Here is a 23,139-nt window from a genome sequence, read left to right as displayed (position 1 = left end):
TTACCTTTATATGTTACAAACGTTTCCTGCTAGCATATAAGAATACAGTTGATTTTTACATATTAACCATGTATTCTATGAGTTTGCTAAATGCATTTCCTAGTTTCTGTAGTTATTTTGTAGACTCAGCCTTTGCGATTTTCTATATACATAATCTTATCATCTGCAAATAAGGATAGTTTTCCTTCACCTTTTCCACTTCTATGCCTTTTAGTTCCTAATGTCCTGAGCAGATATCAGGGGAAAACAATTCAATATTTCACCATTAGCTGTAGGTTTTTCATAAGTGTCATTTATCAGTTACCATTCTGAGTTTACTGAGAGTTTTTATCATGATTATTTACTTTCATCAGATGATTTTTCTGTATCTATTGAAAGGATCATTTAGTTTTTCTCTTTAATTCTGTTAATATGGTGAATTTTATCATTTGATTTTTTTAATTTTTAAAAAAATTTTTTTTTTTTGCGGTACACAGGCCTCTCACCGTTGTGGCCTCTACCGTTGCAGAGCACAGGCTCCGGACGCGCAGGCTCAGCGGCCGTGGCTCACGGGCCTAGCTGCTCCATAGCATGTGGGATCTTCCCGGACCGGGGCACGAACCCGTGTCCCCTGCATTGGCAGGCGGACTCCCAACCACTGCACCACCAGGGAAGCCCTATCATTTGATTTTTTGAAGGTTAAACCAGGCTTGTATTACTGGAATAATCTATAATTGGTCATAATAGGCCATAACATGAAAGGTCATATCCTTTTCATATATTGTTGGAAATTTGTCCAATTCATCTAAGTTGTCAAATTGGTTGACACAGAGTGGCTCTTAATATTCTCTTATTATCCATTTAATGTCTATATAATATGTAGTGGTAGCATCATTCTTATTCATGGCATTGGTGACTCCTATTTTCTCTCTCTCTCTCTTTTTTTTTTTTTTGGCAGGGGAGGAGGAGAATCAGTCTAGCTAGAGATTTGTCCACTTTATTGATCTTTTCAAAGAACCTGCTTTTGACTTGTTAATTTTCTCTACCATATGTCAGTTTTCTATTCCACTGATTTCTCCTTTTTATTATTTTTTCCTTCTACTTATTTTTAATTTACTATTCTGGTTTTATTTTTCCTTAGTTACTAACGGTGTAAGCTTAGGTCACCAATTTTAGATCTTTCTTCTTTTCTAATGTAGTCATTTAAAGCTCTAAGTTTCCCTCTAAGCTTTAGCTGTGTCTTTGCGTGCCTTAGCTGCATCCCATTCATTTTAGTGTGTTTTATTTTCATTACCTATTGGTTCAAAATATTTTCTAATATCCCTCCTGATTTCATCTTTAATTCATGAATTATTTAGAAATATATTGCATAATTATAAGATAGTGTGGGTTTTCTTACATATGTTATCATTATTAATTTCTTATGTAGTCAGACTTTGTATGATTTCAGTACTTTTAAATGAAATGAGACTTGTTTCATGAAGCAGCTTATGGTCTATCTTGGTGAGTGTACTATGTGAACTGAAAAAGAATATGTACCCCACGCTCCTTGAAAGTAATGTTTTACGTAAATGACAATAGATCAAGGCAGTTGGTAACGTTCAGAACTACACACATTAAATAAACAAATGCAACATAGGTAAGTAACTCTTAGGATTTTTTAGCTAATTAAATTTAACGTCCATTACTGAAAATTGGCACCATGTACCACATTGTTGAGAATCAAATATGAATAAGGCAAAGTACCTGCTCAAAAAGACCTCCCTAGGCAGGGAAGCAAAGGAGAAAGTAATGTAATAAATTGTCATATACAAGAAATTAATAAAGGACATAAGATGAAAATCAAAGTGCTCAGAGGAGCACAAGGGAGTATTTAATTTTGACATGGGGTTGGTGGTGGGTGAGAAGTGTTTTGGAAAAGTTTCTTAAAGAAGTAACCCTCCATTTGGGTTTTGAAGAATGGTAACCTACATAATTCCTAAAATATACTCTTCTTGTAAAGTTTAGAATATTTTACAGTTTTGTGTCTTTTTTGCAGGCATATACCTTTCTAGCCTTATTTTTCATTAGACTCCAGATAATCAAAGAAGTTGGCTTTCCCTACCCATGCATTAAATGATATGTCAAGAAAAATGAACTAGTATCTCTGAAAAATGTCCTTGGAACAAAAGTAAATGAGAATAAGCAGGAGGTAGGTGAGAACTGTTAGTGTTGATGACTTGTATAAGCAAAGGGATAAGTGTATTTGGATCTGCTGAATATATTAGGAGTCCTTTTTAGAACACGTTTTCTCCATGGGTTAGTAAAGCTACGCTTTTCTTAGTGAGAGATGTTCAAAGCTTTGCCCATCCACTCAGCTAAAAGAGCAGATAATTTGGATCATCACTAGGAATTATTGAAAGCTAACTTCCTTGTCAATGCAGATAACGATTGGTGTCTGACTTGGAATCAGACAGCCAGCTTGACAGCCTGAGGATAACTTTTATCCCTCCAGTTTCATTTCAGTACTTTGGACATAGTGTTTAATGATTATTTACTGAAGTAATTACTACATCTTGACCACTTTTCCCTTGACATTTTTCCTTTTTTTTCTCTGTATCCTTAATAAACACTTGAGTACAGCAGTTCTCAGACTTTTTGGTCTCAGGCCTCCTTTACAATTTTAAAAATTATTGAGACCCTCAAAGAGCTTTTGTTTATGTGGATTACATCTGTTGATGTTACCAAATTAGAAGTTAATCAGGTAAGAAGTGAACTGTTTTGATAGTTATATGCTTTCATTCTTTTTTAATTTTTTAAATTTTTATTATCAAATTATCAAATACAAATACAAAAGTAGAGAGAACAGGGTAATGAGGCTGCCCTATCACCCAGTTTTAACAATTATAAATAGAGATGTAGACCGTTCGTTTTATTCAAATTCCCTACTCCATGCAGATGCTTTCGAAGCAAATTCTAGACAGCACATTGATTCATCTGCAAATTTTTCACTATGTACCTCTATACAATACTCATTTTTGAAAAGCATAACCATAATATCATTATCATTTCTAAGAGGAAAGTCAACAATTATTACTTATTATGAAATATCCAGTCAGTGTTTACATTTCTCCAATTTTTTAATAATACTATTATAATCTTTTTGTTTAAATTGAGATCCAAATAAGGTTCATATATTATGGTTGGTTTTATGTGTCTCAAGTCTTTTTCACCCTACAAGTTCCCCCTTCATCTCTTTTTTTTCCTTTTCCTTAAAAATTTTATTTTTATTTTATTTGAATGCACAGTTTTCCATAGTCTAGATTCCGCTGACTTCATCCGTGTGTTGTCATGTTCCTTTTCTCCTTGTATTTCCTGGAAATTGGTCATTAGAACCAAAAGCCTTTATCAGATGTTTGATTTCATTTTAAAATTAATGCCCTGATGGTGTACTTCCATCAGGAGGTACATAATGTTTATTGGTTCTCTCTATCGATAATGATGACCTCTGCCTCAATTCATCAATTTGCTTTACTTATTAGGATCACAAAATGGTTACATTCTATCTATTCTCTGTCATTCTACCTTCATTTATTATTAGCTGGAAAACATCTAAAAGGAGCAACTTCCACTCATCAACTATTTGAGTAGTTGAGGTATAGATTTTACAAGAGAGGCAGGATAAATGCTTGATTCAAACTTGTAGATTGAAGCACATTATTAATCCTTACTGTGATGATTAATACTTTTTTAAAATCCTTATCAAGCCTCAAACTGTGCCAACTTTGGCCGGTGGCAACTTCTTCAGGTTAGTTCCTGAGTCCTTTTGACATGATCCCATGGTTTCTCATGACTACCATATTCGTGTCTGTTTTTGTCTGTTTCCTGCCCAGACCCGATTTCTCCAAGAATCCTTGGTTCTTTTTAGTGGGAAACAGTATTTGAGGTCACAGTCTAGTAGGAGACTTATTACACTGCATTGTTCATTGTTTCTAGGTCTTTTTAGTAGTCAAAGCTAAGAAATATGATTTTTTAGGATAAAATACACCATTTGTTTTCCAGGCAACAAATCATTAGTATGCAGTATACAAATAACAATAAGTTGTCTTTTCCATTATATCCCGTTTCTTTTCTTCTGCCATTGCATTGACTGTGCCTTCTAGAACATTGTTCATTAATTATAATTTTAGACACCTTTGTTCCTAAAAAACATTTTTAATAATCAAGGAAAGAACAGAAAAAAATATTTCTAATCTCAAACAAATTCCCCTTAAAGTGAGGGATAAATCCTTCTTTAGGTATTAGCAAGCTGTGGCCCATGGGCCAAATACAAGCTGCTTCCTTTTTTTGAAGGCCTGTGAATTAAGAATGATTTTTACATTTTTTAAATGATTGAAAAAAATCAAAAGAAGAATATATTTTATAACACATAAAAATTATATGAACTTCAGATGTCAGTATTTTCTAAGTTGTCTGTCATTGCAGTTTTGATTTACTCTTCAACTGAAAAATTATCAATAGATATTTTGCTGAGTTTATATTTTAGTCATTCTACTATGAGTACGGCTTTATCAATCTTTTCCTAAGAGCATTTTAATATCTATACATATACACACATACATATATATTTGATATCATTTGATACATAAAATTTAACAAATACAGCTCTATTGGGAAGTATGCCTTTTATCAACATAAAATAAGCATCTTTATCCCATGAAATGCCTTGCACTTTGAATTCTGTTTTGTTTGATACTAATAGTGCTACCCCATGTTGGTTTGTGTGTGTGTGTGTGTGTGTGTGTAATTCCAAACTACATTTTTCTTTTAGCCATATAATGATATTTCGTTTTTTATTTTGGTTCTTTCACAAACAGTACATATTTAATTTTTTTTAACTCTGAAAGGTTTTTTCATTTTCATATAAAAGTTTTAAACAGGTTTTGATTTACAGCAAAATTGAGAGGAAAGTACAGAGATTCCCCATATACTCCCCACACACACACAGCCTCCCTCATTATCAACATCCCCGACCAGCATCCTACATTCATTACAATTGATGAACCTACATTGACATGTCATAATCACCCAAAGTCCACAGTTTACATTAGGGTTCACTCTTAGTGTTGTACATTCCATGGGTTTGAACAAACGTACAATGACATGTATCCACCATTACAGTAACATACAAATGTTTCACTGCCCTAAAAATTCTCCATGCCACACCTATTCATCCCTCCCTCCCTCCCCTCTAACCTCTGGCAACCATGGATCTTTTTACTATGTGCATAGTTTTGTCTTTTCCAGAATATCATATATAGTTGGAATCATACAGTATTTACCTTTTCACATTGGCTTCTTTCACTTAGTAATATGCATTTCAGGTTCCTCCGTGTCATTTCACAACTTGATAGCTCATTTCTTTTTTATCACTGAATAACATTCCATTGTCTGGATGTATCACAGTTTATTTATCCATTCACCTACTGAAAGACACCTTGGTTGCTTCCAAGTTTTGGCAATTATGAATCAAGCTGCTCTAAACATCCATGTGCAGGTTTTTCTGTGGAGATAAGTTTTCAACTCCTTTGGGTAAATATCAAGAAGCATAAGCTACTGGATTGCATGGTAAGAGTATGTTTAGTTTTGTAAAAAAAACAAACCACCAAACTATTTTCCAAAGTGGTGTACTATTTTCACATTCCCACCAGTAATAAATGAGAATTCCTGTTGCTCCACCTCCTCACTAGCATTTGGTGTTGTCAGTGTTTTAGATTTTGGCCATTCTAATAGGTGTGTAGTCATTGTTTTTGTTTTATTATTGAAATATAGTTGATTTACAACACTGTGTTAGTTTCAAGTGTACAGCAAAGTGATTCAGTTATATATATATATATATAAAAGAAGATATTGAATATAGTGATTCAAGATATTGAATATAGTTCCCTGTGCTGTGCAGTAAATCCTTACTGCTTATCTACTTTATGTAAAGTAGTTTGCATCTGTTAATTCCATAGGTTATATGTCTTCCTCTATGTGACTTACTTCACTTAGTATGATACTCTCTAGGTCCATCCATGTTGCTGCAAATGGCAATATTTCATTAGTTTTTTAATGGCTGAGTAATATTGCATTGTGTGTGTTTAATATATTATACCACATCTTCTTAAATAAATCACTTGTTGATGGGCACGTGGGTTGTTTCCATGTCTTGGCCCTTGTAAATAGTGCTGTTATGAATATTGGAGTGCATGTATCTTTTCAAATTACAGTTTTCATCTTTTGGGGACCCATGCCCAAGAATGAGATTACTGGATCATATTATAACTCTATTTTTAGCTTCTTAAGGAATCTCCATACTGTTCTGCATAGTGGCCCTACTAGTTTACATTCCCACCAACAGTGCAAGAGGGTTCCCTTTTCTCCACATCCCCTCCAGCATTTATTATTTGTAGACTTTTTGACGTTGGCCATTCTGACCGGCGTAAGGTGATACCTCATTGTAGTTTTGATTTGCATTTCTCTAATAATTAGCGATGTTGAGCATCTTTTCATATGCCTGTTGGCCATCTGTATGTCTTCTTTGGAGAAATGTCTATTTAGGTTTTCTCCTTTTTTGATTGGTTTGTTTGACAAGTTCAGTATTACGGGGTGCAGTGCAGGATCTGGAGACAAACAGAGGTGGATCTGAACACAGCTTCACTCTTACTAGCTGATTGTTCTGTGCCAAGTTATTAAACTCCCCAAGTCCCATTTTCCTCATCTGCAAAATGGGGATAAACAGTATAACCTTATAGGGTTGTGATGAGTTAATGAGGTGATTCATGAAAAGCACTTAACACAATACTGGACACTTGAAAGTGCTCAATAATTAACATCTGTTTTTATTGTTATTATTACGAGAACCGCCATCGTCACTCCCATGGTCTCTGAAGAATTCTTGCAGGTTTTATGGGACTGTGAAACTTTAAAAACTTTGAAGACAAAACCAAGAAAACTATGCCTCACTCCTAAGAGCCTTTTCATCTAAAACAGACAAAAATAAGAAACAAAGTGCCAGGTGGTAGAAAGGCCAGGTGCCCCTTAGTGAGGAGGGGATGCAAGAGAGAAATGCAATGGAATGAGCGTGTGGCTCTAGCCCTAGTCTGGACACAGCACAACTTGGAAAAGCACCTACTATTTACGTAACTAGACTCAACCCAGTCCAAGAAAATTCTCAAACGGACAAAATTATACCTTTCCTTTTTGTTGCCAAAGTTAGGTTTTATCAGGCAGCAGGCTATCCAAGAAATGGGAACCCACGTCAGTGTGAATGAACTTTTCCCCCCAATACAGTGAATAAGGGTCAAAGTTCTCTCCAAGTACCTGGGAATTCTCAGAGCAGCTGCTTTGAGAAAATGACAGGTGAGGTACCTGGCTGATCACTGTTTAAGGAGACAATCAAGTAGAAATGTTGTCAGGAAGGGCTCACAGGAGACCAGAGTCCTACTGTCAGAACAAGAATCCCAGATGCATCTCGATAGGAAGATATACTCATGGATAACCAGAAGGTCTGGTTTCTGACCTTGGAAAGTATCCCTGAAGGTTAAAAATAGACAAGATCAGCACTAATGAATGAGGGAGATACCCTGAAACTAGACGCAGAACTGACATATATGCAAGAAGAAATCGCTCAGATGTAATGTGTGCTTACAGCCAGGCACTGTGCTTACCTGTAGGAGGAAACTGAGGCACAGAGAAGGTAGGAAACCTGCCCTTAACAGTAGACCAGTAAGTGAGCATTCAGGATTTCCTTCCCAGGAACAAGGAGCAGCTCTAAAGAGTCTGTAGCAGGAATTGTTTTTTGTTTTTTTTTTTTTTGCGGTACGTGGGCCTCTCACTGTTGTGGCCCCTCCCGTTGCGGAGCACAGGCTCCGGACGCGCAGGCTCAGCGGCCATAGCCCACTCTGCGGCATGTGGGATCGTCCCGGACCGGGGCACGAACCCGTGTCCCCTGCATCGGCAGGCGGACTCTCAACCACTGCGCCACCAGGGAAGCCCAGGAATTGGTATTTTTATGCACCACAATAGATGGTGACTATTTTCATTTTGCTCTCCTTCACTTTTTCCTACTCTCCATGTTCAAGAACTGAAGATTTCAGTTCTCCTTTTAGGCCTGGACTCTAATTTTTTTAAATAAATGACGAATCATACCTTCTGACCTAGTCTAACCTGATTGTTTTCTAAGCCTACTTTATTAAGAGTTTTGTCAAAGGTTTTTTGACAGAATATAATGTTCACAGTTTTTCACGTGGCCAATCATATCTAACCCGAACAAACAAAATTATTAACTTGGAGGAATTTATTGTTGTTTCAGTGATTTGAATTATACATTTCTCTGCTTTCTGAAAAATAGTACATAAGATGTGTGATTAATTTTCTTGGCCACTCGGATGATTGTTTTTGTTTTGAACTTTGAGCATTGTAACAGTGAACACTATTTTCATTAGAAAGCCCCCAAAGCAGAGACCTACTCTTAGCGTAATCTGGAGGTTAAAAGCATAAGCTTTGGTGTCAAACAGGACTGGGTTTGAAGCTGAGCTCAGCTGTTTCTTTAGTTGTGAATTAAACTCCTTAAGCCTCAGTTTCTTCATCTGTAAAATGGGGGTGAGAATATGTCCACATAGGGCTGTAGGGAGGAGTTAAATGGGATAATGTTTGCAAAATGTATTGCACGATGTCTGGCATATGAGTGCTCAGTGAATGTGAGTATTTTTCATGAATATTTCCTAAATGCCTCTGCTGTGCCAGGCACAATTCCTATCTTGATGAAATTTATATAGGGAAAGACATTAAGCAAATCATCATACACGTCATCATATAAGAACAATTGTGACAAGTGTTAGGAATGAAGAGTATAGGATGTTTTGGTTGCATTTAACAAGAGAATTCCTAGGTGCAATCCGGAATGTGTAGGTGGGTAGAGAGAGATCAGAGATAGTTTTCCTGAAGAGCTGGAATTTAATCTTAGACCTAAAGGATGAGGAAGAGTAAGCACCACAAAGGGGATGGAGATGGAGAGAACATTACATGTAAAGGGAACAGCAGGTGTGAAGGTCCTGGGGCAGAGAATTGAGAGAAGGTGAGGATGATTGGAGGCGTCATGGAAGGTATGCAAGGCAGATTAGGAGAGAGAGGCAAGACCAGATCGTATGGCCTGATGAGCCGTGTTAGTGATTGTGGATTTCATCTGAGAGCACTGGAAAGCACTTGAGACATATAGGCAGAGATGTCACGGAATTGGAGTTAGTTGCATTTCATAAAGATCATCCTAGAGAAAAAGGAGGATGACACATGCATGCAGGAGACCAATGAGAAGATTCTCTTGCAGATGATAGATGGTGGTGGCTTGGATTGGGCCATGACAGTGAGACAGAGGGATGTGCAAAGACTTGGGCATTGTTAGGAGGTATAGTCTATTGGAGATATCAAGAAGGTATCAGGATTGACTGCCATGTTTTTGTCACAAACAAATGAGTGAATGTTAAATATCATTTATAGAGATGGGGAATACTGGAAGGCAAACAGATTAGGGTGTCATTTTGGACAGATTAATATTGAGGTTCCTGTGAGACATCTAAGTGGAGATGCATGTATGGGTCATGAGCTCAAAAAATAAGCAAGGGCTCAAGCTATATACTTAATATCTAAATGCTAGCTACAGATAATAATCTTGATGGCATCCATATTTCTTAGAGCAGATTCTCTGAGCACTCCCAAATAATCAGAGCTATTTCTACTCTTGCAATTGAAAAATTCAGTGTATTAATGAATAGAAAGGTTTATGAACCGGCAGTCTGAAGACAAGAATTTTTAATCTATAGCCCTTCTGCTCACCAGCTGTGTAACCCTGAGCACGTGCGTTACTCTTTCTGCATATTCACATCCTTCTCTATTTGTAGCCCAGATGTCCGCTTGGCTCTAGGTGCCTCAAGAGTTTATGGGAAGTGGTTATAAATAATTTCAACAACAAGTTAGATCAAAATATGTATGCTGGATCCCAAATAGACTACGAAGAAAATTTACAGATTATTGAAATACATGCCATTCCCAGAAAAAGTTATATCAGCTGAGTAAATTGTCAGATCCAATAACATGTCCATATTCTTATGTGTATGTGCCTCTTAAAATCCTTCCAATGCACAATTTCTTTATTGCAGTATTAAAAAGGAAGCAAGACATTCACAACAACCAATGTTTTGTCCCCCAGTACTACTGTTTGCTTTCCTAGGGAGTTCTAAAACTTCCGGGTTAGAAGGGTCCCTTAAGAGTGTTTTAATAGGATGCTTTATGATGCTTGGGTCCCCAGTATGATGCTTCAGTGAGTGGTTATACATCCTATCTTAGGATACTTTCACTGATGCTAAGACTTATTTTCAGGGCAGCCCAAATCTGATTTCCTACAGCTTTTAGCCATTGGTCAGAAATCTAAGACAGATTAATGTACTAGTCTCCTAGTTGGTCTCCCTGCTGCTAATAGCATCCCTCTTTAGTTATTCTTAGATATGTAAGCTTTCTGAAAAAAACCAAACTACTAGGAAAATGGAAACCTGCCAGAGCCCCAGGTTCTAGCATGTTCCTAAGCCAGCCACTTGCTAACACTGATAGCATCTCGAGACGTAAAGTGGAGCTAACTTCTAACTCACCAGAATCAAACTGGAATAAGAGACAACAATAAGTGTCATTATTTTCATGCTACAAATTGTAGCTTTCTTCTCTTCCCATGGAAATTTTTCTGTGAATGAGAGAGACAAATTGACAACTAGTCCAGGCGAAAGTTCTGCTGCTTCCACACTTGCCTGGGGACTGAACCCAGCTGGGCTGGAGTTGCTGAGGGAAACTACTTTTTCTAACAGTGCATCCAAAAACTATTGTTTGTGATTATCTAGTGAGTTCTGAATTAATCACCTGAGGAGCAGATACTGGGTGGGCATTTCAGAGGGGAACCACCACAGTGGGGAACAACCTTTCCTTAGAAACATGACTGTTTTTGGTAACAGAAAATCACACCATGCAGCAGGGATTAGTTCTTTTCAGGAAGCCTCGAAGGCATTTGTCTGTGCCTTTGCTTTTTCTTCACCATTTTCCATGTTTATCCTCCAGGCATCTTTATTCCCAACTCAGACCTTCCAGATGTTGCAAAACTCTCTGAACCATTGTCATCACTATCACTGGAACGGCTGGAAATTCATAAGTGCTTTCTATTCCTTGACCTTGAGAAGACTTTTTAGTGGGCATGATTCTGCCTGGAAGCCAAATATTTGTTCCTTAGGATTAAGGACTCCTTAATGATACCTCTGTAACCTAAACCCTATCCTAGCGAACAAAAATGCTCTCTCACTCACTTGAGGTAACAGTCACACACCGTTATTCCTGTTGGTTATAATTTTCTACTTTTCTATAATACTAACTGGAGTCTTTGAATGGCACTGGGATCACCGTAGTCTACTAACTAGTTATCTAGCAAAGTGGATTTTCACTCTCCCAGACCCATGAACCTAATAAGTCCTAGTACAGGATTTGTGCTAGGTCTTGAATTCAGTGAGGAGTCACTGAAATGAGTTAATCAAGGAAGATAAAATCAGCCTTGTTTTCTCAGACTCTCTCCGGCTACAATGTGAAAGTAGGTTGGAAGGCAGCGAGATGAGACTCAGGAAGCTTAGTTGGTAAGCTGATGCGGGATCCTAGCTAGAAATGATGGCGGCCGGAACTAGGATGGATGGTGACAAGAAGAATGAAGGTTCTGTGGTCTGCACCGGGTGGCTGGATGGAGTGGAAGAGTTGGGAGAGTGAAGGGTTGAGGATGACAGTGGGTTTCTGGCTGGGACAACTTAGGGAAGGGGTACCATCTACTGAGGATGGACCAGAGAAGGAAGAGTAGGTTTTGTGAGACACAGTGAACTCAGTTTGGTTATGTTAAAGGATGAGATGGTTCGGGAACATCAGGAAAAATGTCTGGTAATAGTTGTGTATACAGAACCGGAACTTAGGAGCCAGCTTAGGGCCTCAGGATAGAGATTGGAGAATTCATCAAGGCAAAAAAAGAAATTGAAACCATGGAAATGGATGCGCTTTCCTGACCTCCATCTCCCCCCTTAGAGTGTCAGACAGTTCTCAGTTGAGACTGCAAAAGGCTTGGTTAAGTTGGAAAAGAATGAGAATGTCTCCTGCAAGCAAAACTGAGATGTCTCAGCATTGCATTTATTATGAAAGATGGGGGCATAGTCATTTCTTTTTTTCAAAGGTGTCTATAATCAAAACAGGGACATACTCTATTGCCTTTTAAAATTAAAAAGTAAATTTTCCCAACCCTTTTCTGCATTTTAAAATTAGTTTGCCCAGCTATATTTAGAAGTCAGATTACAGCTTCCCCAAAAGCACCTTTTATTTTGAAAAATAAGCTAGTAAAATGCCTATGCGTGTGTGTTATGTCAGTTTGAATACCATCTGCTTTTGATGGAGGTCAGGCATTCTGCTGGTCTGGTCCAGCTTGAGTCTAGGGCTGGGGAGAAGTAGCAGGGGCCAAAGGCAATCTCCATCCCTGGTGTAACCCAGGCAGGGGAAGGGGATGTACAGGAGCTCCCGGTGGAGAGCAAAGTGTTTTTCATATTCTACCTTGAACTGAACTAGATGATATTCCTGGAGGATGCCTACAGCATCAGGGGACATGCCTCTGGGTGACCCAGTGGCCAGTGAGAGGACCTGGGATGTCATTTCCAAGTAGGGACTTGTCCAGAGAACTCAGATTCCATATCGTTACCATCAGTCCGGAGTCAACAGTCCCTGCTGGCTCCCCTGGTCACTTCTGACCTCTCACCTCTCACCTCTTACATGGCCAACATCCCCATGTCCCTGGTGGCCAGACCCTGGAACAGAGCCTGCAGTAGCCTTTAAGCTGAACATGAAGGCACCCCATCGTGAGGAACTCCCATGCTTCCTCCCTGGGCGACCGATTTTGGTTGTTTCTGTCACTGTTTCGGATTTGTGGTGTTTGGCCTTGGATTCACATCCCACAAATATGCGAGACTGTTGATGACTATCGCATCTTAATGACAGGCTCTGACCTTTCCTACAGGGCCCTATAAAATGTCTTTATAAGTACTGGAAGTAATCATTTTATGAAGTGTCTACAACTTAGCTGTATAAAATTATTTGTACAATGGTTTTATTTTTGTGTAAATATGAGTGTCTTGAAGATCGGGAAGATAAAGTGTTGGAATGGGAGTTAAGACAGGCTCTCCTCCATTTAAGAGTGTATTTCCACCTTTAAGTGGTTGAAGCAGGAGTTTTATACAAAATGTCCTTTTCTTCCATCAACAAATGTCATCCATTGATCTGATACACATTTATTGAGAATTTTGTTCGTCACTGAAGGAAATTTAAAGGAAGGATAAGGAGTCGTATGTGTCTTTAGAGAGACATTAAAAGTAAGGATTGTGGTATTTGTTCAACAGTATTTGTTGTGAGCCTCCTCTATGTTATAAACTGTTGTTGGCATTGCGGACATAGCAGTGAAATGAAAAGACAAAAACCTCAGCCTTCAAGGAGTTCGTATTCAAGGAAAGGGACAAAGAAGAAATAAGCATAGAAGATGGTGATGAGTGCTATATAGAGAAAAGGAATTAAGGTCGAATGCTTAGGGGAGGTGAGAAAACAAGTTACACTATCAAGAAGGAAAGGTTCACGGATGAGCTGGATTTTAAGCACAATTTTGAAGACAGAGAGATTTTGAAGGAATCCAAGTTTGACTAGGGGAGAGGGAAGGTCACTGAGAGAGGAGCAGGAGGATGAAGGTGACAACCGTGTGAGCAGAGGCCATAGTCACCTTGGTGGATTAACAGTTACAGTGAAAAGTCAACCATGGCAAGAAGATAGCCTTGCTGTTGGAAATTCACAATTCAGTTCAACAGGTATTTATTGGAAATACTTATAAAATGTAAACTCCAAGGGCAGGAACCTTGTGCATTTTCCTGATCATTCTATCTCCAATGTCTACAACAGTGCCTGTCTCGTAGAAGGCACTAAGCAAATTACTTGTTAAGTGAATGAATAACGGGAGAGAATGTCGTGTTAAGGCTGGTGAAACCAAATGATGAAGGGCCTTGAATGACAAGGTGATGAGCTTGAACTTGATCTTATCAGCAACAAAAAGATCATGTACAACACATATCTTGGCCGATCTCACTATTACGAGGTTCCCTTATCCCCTTGAAAAACCTCCCCTTCCTTTGGTTGTTTCTGGGAATTTTCCCTCATGGCTTCCACTGCTTTCTGTCCCATCCCCTTGGATGTGACCAGATGACGTCTCATAGCACCTTAGGCCCTAGATGTGCGTGTGTGAAGCCCCCATGTTGCCAAGGAGCATGGGTACCCTGGAGCCACCAGCAGCCTGGACCACAGAAGAGCAAATGCCATTCTCACTCGGTGTGACTCACTGTCATTGGGCCTCAGAGTGTCACACATGCCTCTACACAGGTGTGTCTCATGACAACAGCCCTGGGATTTCTCCTCCCAGCCCTTCTTTCCCTCCAGAAGACACAGATCTCCAGGATGGATATCAGGATGTTTTCCCTAAAACCTAACCTAGGACCTCGAGTTCCCCCCTTTCAATCTGCCCTCTTCCCTTCTGGCCATCTCCCCACAGGTTTCTTTAATCATCCCTCCTGGCACAGACTTGGGTATCGTTTTTGACAGTTTTGGTTTTCCAAAAGAAAACCATTGGAGTGCTTATTAGACACTCTGGAGAATGAGACTGTCAAAGAAAACAAGTAAACAAGACGACTTACAGGGTATGAAATGGGTGAATGGATCAAAAGATAACAAACTTCCAGTTATAAAACAAATAAGTCCTGGGAATAGAACGTGCAGCATGGTAACTATAGTTAATAATACAGTAGCATATTTGCAATTTGCTAAGAGGGTAGATCTTAAACATCCTCATCACAAAAAAAGGAAAAAGAAAAATTTTTTGAAAGAAATCGTACACTCACAGGTGTAGGCTTGAGGATACCTCTTCTTTACACTGGGTGGTAGGAGAAAGCTTTTGTAGAGATGATAAGAAGATGCTTCTAATGTGAGACTCATGAAACAATGGTGACCTTAATGAAAAAAGGCAAAGTTTGGAAAATAAGTTGGTTTATGAAAGGAGATTGCTTTTGAGGAAACAACCTACAAAAGAACATGTGACTTAATTACTATCGTTTTCCTGAATCAAAATATATTTTGTTAAGTAAAGGAGAAAAAAATCTTGCAATCTGTTGAAATCGTTTGAATTATGTATTCATTTCAAAAGGAAACAGGCAACACAAAGAGCTCTTCTAGGGAAATGTACATGGTGGGTCGAGTGCACCTGGGTCAGAGTCATTCTCTCCCGAGTCATCGTGGGTTTGGGGGCCTCACATGCACGTTCTGGGAGACACAGTCCTCTTTGCTAAAAGGAGAAATACTGTTTGGGGCTTCGGTAACTGGAGAGAGGAACTCTTTGAAGAGCTTTACTTCGAGCAGCTTGGACTCCTCCAGGATAAAATCCCTGATTCTGCAGAATGACACTTGACCAGCCAGAAAGATCCCATGAAGAATGTCTCCCACTTGCAGAAGTATGAGGTATGAGAAAATGTCTCCCCAACCAACCTTTTTCCCCACCATGGTTGGAAGAAGCAGTGGTTTTTGACAACAGTAACCATAGGCTGATATACCTCAGTCCCCAGAAAAAGAGAAAAGGGGCAGCGCTCCCATCCTCCACTGGGTCCCCACAGTGCTCCAGAGTTGTTCTGTTCAATGCTATATACCCAGCAAACAATGTGCCTCTCTTCCCCTGCTCACTACACCCTCCCACACCATCCTTCCTCACCTTGATTGCTATTCAAGTTTCCCTCCAGAAAGTTCAGAAAAGACCCAACATATTAACTCTCTCCAGGGAGCAATCAGATGACTGCCCTCAGAGGCACAAGATGAGAGCTGTGCTATTTCAAGTCCCAGTTAACTAGGAGAAGAAAAGAGCAGGTCCTTCTAAAGAGGTGTAAACTGGCATCCTCTTACCACGTTCGTAAGCTGGATGCTCTTATCAGGACATATGGGCTAAATGACGTGCCCCAGCCAGAGGTTCAGCTTTTGCTCAGCTTTTGCTCAGTAGCTGGGAGGCAGGCTCCGCCATCTTTTGCGTCTCCAAGACCACTGTGTGCAGCTGACAAAAGCTGAATTCCTGTTCTCAGGAAAATCTCTGTTCATACACAGACTGTATTTCATTTCATGGGAAGTCTATCCATGAATCTTGGGTTGAGAGCCTAGGGTTCTAGTCTGCGGTTAATCCGGTCAGCATTCTTAGAGATTTCTGACCACCATTCCAGGTAGCTAACCTAAATATTCTTGTCTGGCTGAAAACTGCCCAAGGGTGGCCCCTGGATAAACCTCAGGAGGGCTCAGGCAAGTCACTGTGACACAGGAAAACCAGCAGCGAAACATGGAGGCGTCTGGTAGACTCCAAGATGACAATAAACTTGGGTCTGTCTGTGCTCATACTCTGATTCCAACAGCTTTTCTCTGGAATTACATCAATGGGACAGAACTTTTTTCCTGGCCAGAAGATGCCAACTGATCTGGCCTGAATATTGCTTGGCACTGGAGCTCCTTGGCCTGGGGAACTGGCCACCTCTTTGTGTAACAGCTTGTGTGTCTCCCCTGTTCATTAGAGGTATACCGGCCACATTGGACTGGTACCAGACATGTGCAGAGACTACTGGTTGGACAAAGAGAAACGATTAAGGGTTATTGTCTCCTATGGTCACATAGCATTAGCTTCTGCTTTGGAGTTCATATTTTTTTTTAATTGCAGTCATTTAAACTCCAGTCTTCAGAATGTGATACCCTTCAGATAAGCCCTTCCAAGATCATCACCCACTGCTTTTTTTCCCCAGTGTTTGAACAGTACAACTTTTTAAAATGATGTAGTTATTGATGATACTACTCTCCTCCCCCTTCTTTCTCATCATCTCTGCAGAACCTGTTGTCATCCTGTGACAACAGCTAGACATATTGCCATTAACACTTCCCAGCCATTCTGGGGTTGCCACATGGTGCACAAGGTCAGGAGCAGAAATGGGGGAAGCAGAGCAGAGTCTGGGTCTCATTCTGACTGGACCACAGATGAGCAGATGATTTTGTGGGAACCACTTTCCCTTCCCATCTGTACTACCTTCATCTGCATAGGACAGGTTGACAGTGCCTGCTAGGTTTCTGCCACTTTTCACACCCTAGCATTCTGTGACTCCAGCTAATTAGGGTTTGTCATAACCCAATGTCTCTCAAGGTTGTCATTAAGATGTCAAGTTTTCAGGTAGGTGAAACGAAGCTTAGAAGCTGGGAGGTTAGAACCCAGAAGACTGACTCTGCTTCTATACTGAGTCCCCTGATTCTGCAAGAGCTGAACTGAAGAGGAACCTTCTATTACCAGTGCTGGGTTGGAATTTGAGAACTCCATTTTTATCCTCACTGTGTCTTAAAGTGAACTGGAACACTGGTGGAGAAAACTCACTTAGGAGACCAACATTGGCCGGAAAATGGTTTTCTTTGTATTGGGGGCGTTGAGAGCAAATTTTGCTGTAACTTTGTAGCTAAAATGTGACTCTAGTGGCACAGCCTTCACTAAGATGGTCCCCAGTGTCCACCATCATAAGCCTACAGATAAGCCCCAGATCAGAAACAAAAAGTCAAATGCTTCCAATGGAGGGGACATCAAGTGATGAGACTTAAGTGGCATCCCTCAAACACATCAGTTTCAATTTCTCATTGGAATCTAGGGACCCTGACAACGGAAGCCAAGATTTTGACTCTCCAAGGGTGAAGATGTTGTTCATGGATACAGTCATGCTCTGCCCATCTCAGTCTGGCCAAGTTTTAGTCGATCAGGGAGTTTGGAGGGTCCTGAAAAGAAGAGTCAGAAATTCTGCAGCAGGATCAAATCGTGGAGGAAAACTCAGTGAAGGGAAGAGTCCCCAGGGCCTTGGGGATTTTCCAAAGCTCAAGAATTAAATGAGGCAAATTTCATATGCAAAGGATGACCAGGCCTGCAGGGCGAGGGGTTCCCGGGAATTAAGCCGGAAGCTATTTGCTCCTCTTGAAGCAGAGTCTGGACAGAAGTTGTTGAAGAGCACAACATACCTACGGTGACAAGAACAATAGGAGACCTTATGCTTCTGTGGATAAGTCAAAAGTCTGGCTCTTCCTGTGAAGCATGGGGAGAAAAACTAGAGTGTTAGACACCAGGTGATGCAGCAGGAAAAATAAAATAGTGTAATAACAGCCCAGAGAAAAGCAGAGGTTTGAGCAGAAACTGGGCCGAAGAAAAAAGAGACAACAGAAGGAAGGCGGGGACAGGAAGAGAAATAAGAGCTGACCCAGGCAGAGCAGAAACCAGGCCACACTGTGAAGCAGAGTCATGGGGAGGACCATTCATTCATTCGGTAGGTCATTCAAGGAATCGGCTATTCATTCAGCAAAAATTAGAAGGATGCCTTTGAGATGCCAGCAGTGTGCTGGGTCCTGGAGCTCCATGAGCAAGCAAAACTGACATGGTACCAGCTCAGAGGGAGTTTACAACCTAGTGACTGGGTCTGAGGTGCCCATCCCTAAGCCAGGCAGGTTCAACCCTGGCGCTCCACGCCATGATGGGTGGACGACAGAGAGAAGCATGGTCCGGCTGCTTTCCTAGTCTAAAAAACACCATCGTCATCAAGAAGAGAGGGATCTGAGAAGAAAGTGAGGTTGGGAATAGAAATTGTGAGGAGTTCAGAGAAGATGGTGCCTGAGTGGAAAGATTTGAGCAGGGAAGTGGATACCGAGATGAGCACACCCTGATCGAGACCAGGAAGCAACAACTCTTTTCCAAGCCTGATCCCAGCTCAATCTTCTCTTCCTAGGAGAGGAAAAATGAAGGGAAGGAAGATATTTAAAGATGTGAATAATATAAATAAGGATGGAAACAGCCTTGTGCTGTCTTTTCTTAACTTTTGGAAAGCCTCTGGAAGAAGCACAGTTATGAGTCTCTCTCTTAACCCCAGCTGGGAGCTGCCAAGAGAGAATCACCCCCAAGGGAGGAAGGACACAGTGGGCAGGAGAAATAGGTCCCATGAGCCGCCCCTGTGGGCTCATCAGATTGGGAGTGGGCAGATCATGCTAGGTTTAAACACATCTAGGTGCTGTCACACACCTGGTGGGATAAACCAAGTGGCTTCATTTATGGGAAAGCCTCTGGCCAGAAGACTCTCCCATTCACTATCTGAAAAGGCAAAAATCTAGACATTTGCCTGCATTAGCAACACAGTCTTCCTGCAGGGTTAAAGCTGGACTATCTGACTTTCAAATCTTAGTGTAAATTCATTTTAACCATCTCCTTTCTCACCCTCTACCTCAGCTGCAGTGAGGAAATGGGTGTCTTGAGCAGGGCACATGAGGGAAAGGACCAGTATTTATCTCTGAAGCTGTGGACAACAACAGGAAGGCCAGAGTGACCTGGCGCTGCGTCGGCCAGACCTGGCATTAAGGGGGCCTCGAAGGAGAGAAGAGAAATGGGAGGAAAGGGACTGAAAGGAAATGTTGAGATGTCTGAATGCAGAACGGGGCTCTGTGAGCACAGAGTGTCCCTGAAGGAATTATGGGAAATTCCAAGGATCCCAAGTCACCTCACTAGCATTCACATTCAGAATTCATGTGCTTTTTTTTTCTTTTTCTTTTAATTTAAGCTCTTCAAATAAGGGAAATACACTTCCCTCTCTAGCTGATTTACAGAATAGTGAAATTCCAAGACAAGGTAACTTGGGGCATGCCCTGCTCATATATTCTCGTTAAGCCTGAGCCAAGGTCTGCCTTGTGAAGCAGGTTCCCTTAATCCTGTCACTGTTACTATCAGGAAGAAATATTGGACAACATGTAGGCATCAGAATTAAGATGAACTTTTTCTGGAACTGACGACATTCACACAAAACCACCATTCACGTTGGTATTGGCTGCTTTCTTCACCTCTCTGCTTGAGTTTGAAAAACCATCTTTCCAATTTAACACCCCCACCTGTACACCTCCTCATTCTCTACACACCATCCTCATTCCCTAGAGATGTATTATTCTAATATATTTTGAGACTCGATAAAGGAACAAAGGCCCCAAAGTCAGGCTTCCCAATTACAAATCCCAGCTCTCCCAGTAACCATCTGCTGAGTGACTTTAGTTGAATTATTCAATCTCATTAAACCAGTTTCTTCATCTGTAAAATGGGGATGTTGATACGAATCATATAACTTTTAAAAAATTTTTATTGGAGTCTCGTTGATTTACAATGTTGTTCGTTTCTGCTGTACAGCAAAGTGCATCCGTTATACATACACATATATCCACTCTTTTTTTAGATTCTTTTCCCATATAGGTCATTACAGAGTATTGAGTAGAGTTCCCTGTGCCATACAGTAGGAATCATGTAACTCTTGATGTTACTAATGATGATTAAATTGTATGTAAAGTATTTAGCCTGTTCCAAACCAGACATTCCATATGAGTAACTTATAATTATAGGAAAATGTTAAAAGCTTTGGAGCTAAAGAATAATACTTTCTCACTTAACATCATCATCATCTCCGTGTGTGGTTGTGTGTGTGTGTGTGTGTGTGTGTGTTTTAATTTCTTTGAGACACACTGAATTTATCAGGGAGTGTGTTTCAGAGAGAGAAAAAATGCTCTCATTAATCACTGTACCATTTTGCCTTCTCTGGCTCTGCAATATTTAACTTTACTCTTTGTTTATATTTATGAGAGTCTCTGCAAAATTTCAGGGCATTGCTTGTCAGAGTAGATTTTTAAGCCTACCCATCAGCTTTTCATGACTCTGATGGGTCTCTAGAGCAGAGACAAAAAGGAAGACATAAAATCAAGACCTTTATTCAGCTGAGGCAAAAGAAAAAAGTTGTGCAGAGAATACAGAACACTGGGTTTGGAGTTCTATATCTCTTTATCCATCACTATGTTAGTACTGTAGCTATTAAGTTTGTGACAGCCCCTTTAATCATCATTTTCTTAACTTGGAAATTGAATAAAATAGCCTCTAAGACAGTTCCTGCTTTAGGGTTCCATGCTTTTGCCATTCTGCTTCCAAGAGCTATGAGATAGTGACCACATAAGATGTAAAGACGCCTGAAACTTGATCCCTGCCGCGTAAATTAGCAGATTTCACCTAAATCACCTAAAATAGGTGAAGAGGACAGGAAAGAGCGTTTTAGACATCTGGACCCAACTTAAGAGAACAAAAAAAATGAGCAATGATCTGGGGAAAAGTTTGTGGTGAGTCTTCTTAGAGTGGAAGCATTAATGTTAGAAATCTAGAGTAGGTTTAGCACTGTGGAGGACCCTGCATGTCAAGCTATTGACAAGCATTTTGTTGCTACTGGAGTATTTTGAGCAGACAAGTATACTGTAATGTCAAAAGGCATCATCAAAGGAAAATTGTCAAAAGGCATCATCAAAGGAAAATAATCAAAAATCACTGGCCAAAGTTGGCCAAGTCAATATTTTATAAATTTGGGATTCTCATTAAAATATACAACTCCAATATTCAGGAGAGAAAGAATTCATAATTATTTAGGCTGTGCCTATATAATACTGCATCAAAGAACAAAGGGAACATTCAGGTAACCCTATCTTTTTATGAATTTTTGAATGGATTTCAACTTATTTTTAAATTCAGGAAAAACAATTTGCATATGTAGACTCAGTGTAAATTTCACATTTTCATTTTTTAAAGCTTTATAGCGGACACCAAGTAATGTTTTATCACTAAGAACCAGCACAGCCCTAACCCTTTGGGTCTTTTCCCTTAAATAATATTGCACATGTGGACCAAGTGAGAATGGCCTTTGAGGATATTACCAAGGGGTTCCTAGGGGACAGTCAGTCAAACGTGAAAACTCAAATGCATTGGGAATCATTTGAAACTTTTTAAAGATATAATAAGGTGTTTGTTTGTTGGTTTGCTTTACTTTCCTAGCCAGTTGGCCCGTTGGCTTGCAAATAACATGTATGAATCTGTGTGTTTTCTTCCAGGGTCTTTCTTTCCTGATTTCAGGCCCTCAGAAACAGTTTTTAAAATAGCATTTTGGCTCGGATACCTAAACAGCTGCATCAACCCCATTATATACCCATGCTCCAGTCAAGAGTTTAAAAAGGCCTTTCAGAATGTCTTGAGAATCCAGTGTCTGCACCGAAGGCAGTCTTCCAAACATGCCCTGGGCTATACTCTGCACGCACCCAGCCACGCCCTGGAGGGGCAGCACAAGGACCTGGTGCGCATTCCAGTGGGATCCGGAGAGACCTTCTATAAGATCTCCAAGACGGATGGGGTCTGTGAATGGAAATTTTTCTCTTCCCTGCCCCGTGGATCTGCCAGGATTACAGTGCCCAAAGACCAATCAGCCTGCACCACTGCCCGGGTGAGAAGTAAAAGCTTTTTGCAGGTCTGCTGCTGCATGGGGCTCTCGACACCCAGCCATGGAGAGAATCATCAAATTCCAACCATTAAGATCCATACCATCTCCCTCAGTGAAAATGGGGAGGAAGTCTAGAGGACAGGAAGGATCAGGACAGGGGCATGATCTTAGGCACCCACTCCACTTCCTACTGGGAAGGCCAGTTCACATTTTGTGGGTGATGAGACAGGACCATTAAACCAGGGACCATCTGGGAATGGGCTGGGGAGGAGACCCGACTCTTGGGCAGTGGGTAGGGCTTAGGGAAGAGGGAGGGTGTCACACAACCATCCCGTTCACAGTGATGATAAACAGCATCTCCTTGAGGCTGATGCTCTCTGGGTCATCCTCTGAGCCCGCTTTGCATGTCTGGCCCTTTCAACGAAAAACACCATGGGAAACAGAATTTCATACACAATCCAAAAGACTATAAATATAGGATTATGATTTCATCATGAATATTTTGAGCATGCACTCTAAGTTTGGAGCTATTTCTTGATGGAGTGAGGGGATTTTATTTCCAGGCTAAACTTACTGAGAACCACTTTGGGTTTTTACGGGGAGAGGGCCTGGAGAGGAAGAGACTTAAGATGGTGGCCGGTATCCAGACACGTTATTTTTAGAGCAAGTTTTAAACTCC

General features: G+C 40.4%; 1 protein-coding gene across 1 annotated transcript in view; it reads left to right on the top strand.

Annotated features, from left to right (window-relative positions):
• Positions 1-22,595, top strand: part of ADRA1A (adrenoceptor alpha 1A) — a gene marked incomplete at both ends in the record, with an annotated part of 81,194 nt that extends 58,599 nt beyond the window's left edge. The window contains one exon of the mRNA XM_082657287.1: positions 22,078-22,595. Coding sequence (XP_082513413.1) covers positions 22,078-22,595 — 518 coding nt within the window. The remainder of the gene's footprint in view (positions 1-22,077) is intronic.
• Positions 22,596-23,139: the final 544 nt, after the last annotated feature.

Source organism: Grampus griseus (genome assembly GCF_964374135.1).
Source record: "Grampus griseus genome assembly, chromosome: 6".
Taxonomy (NCBI): domain Eukaryota; kingdom Metazoa; phylum Chordata; class Mammalia; order Artiodactyla; family Delphinidae; genus Grampus; species Grampus griseus.
This window is presented reverse-complemented; position numbering and strand designations above follow the sequence as displayed.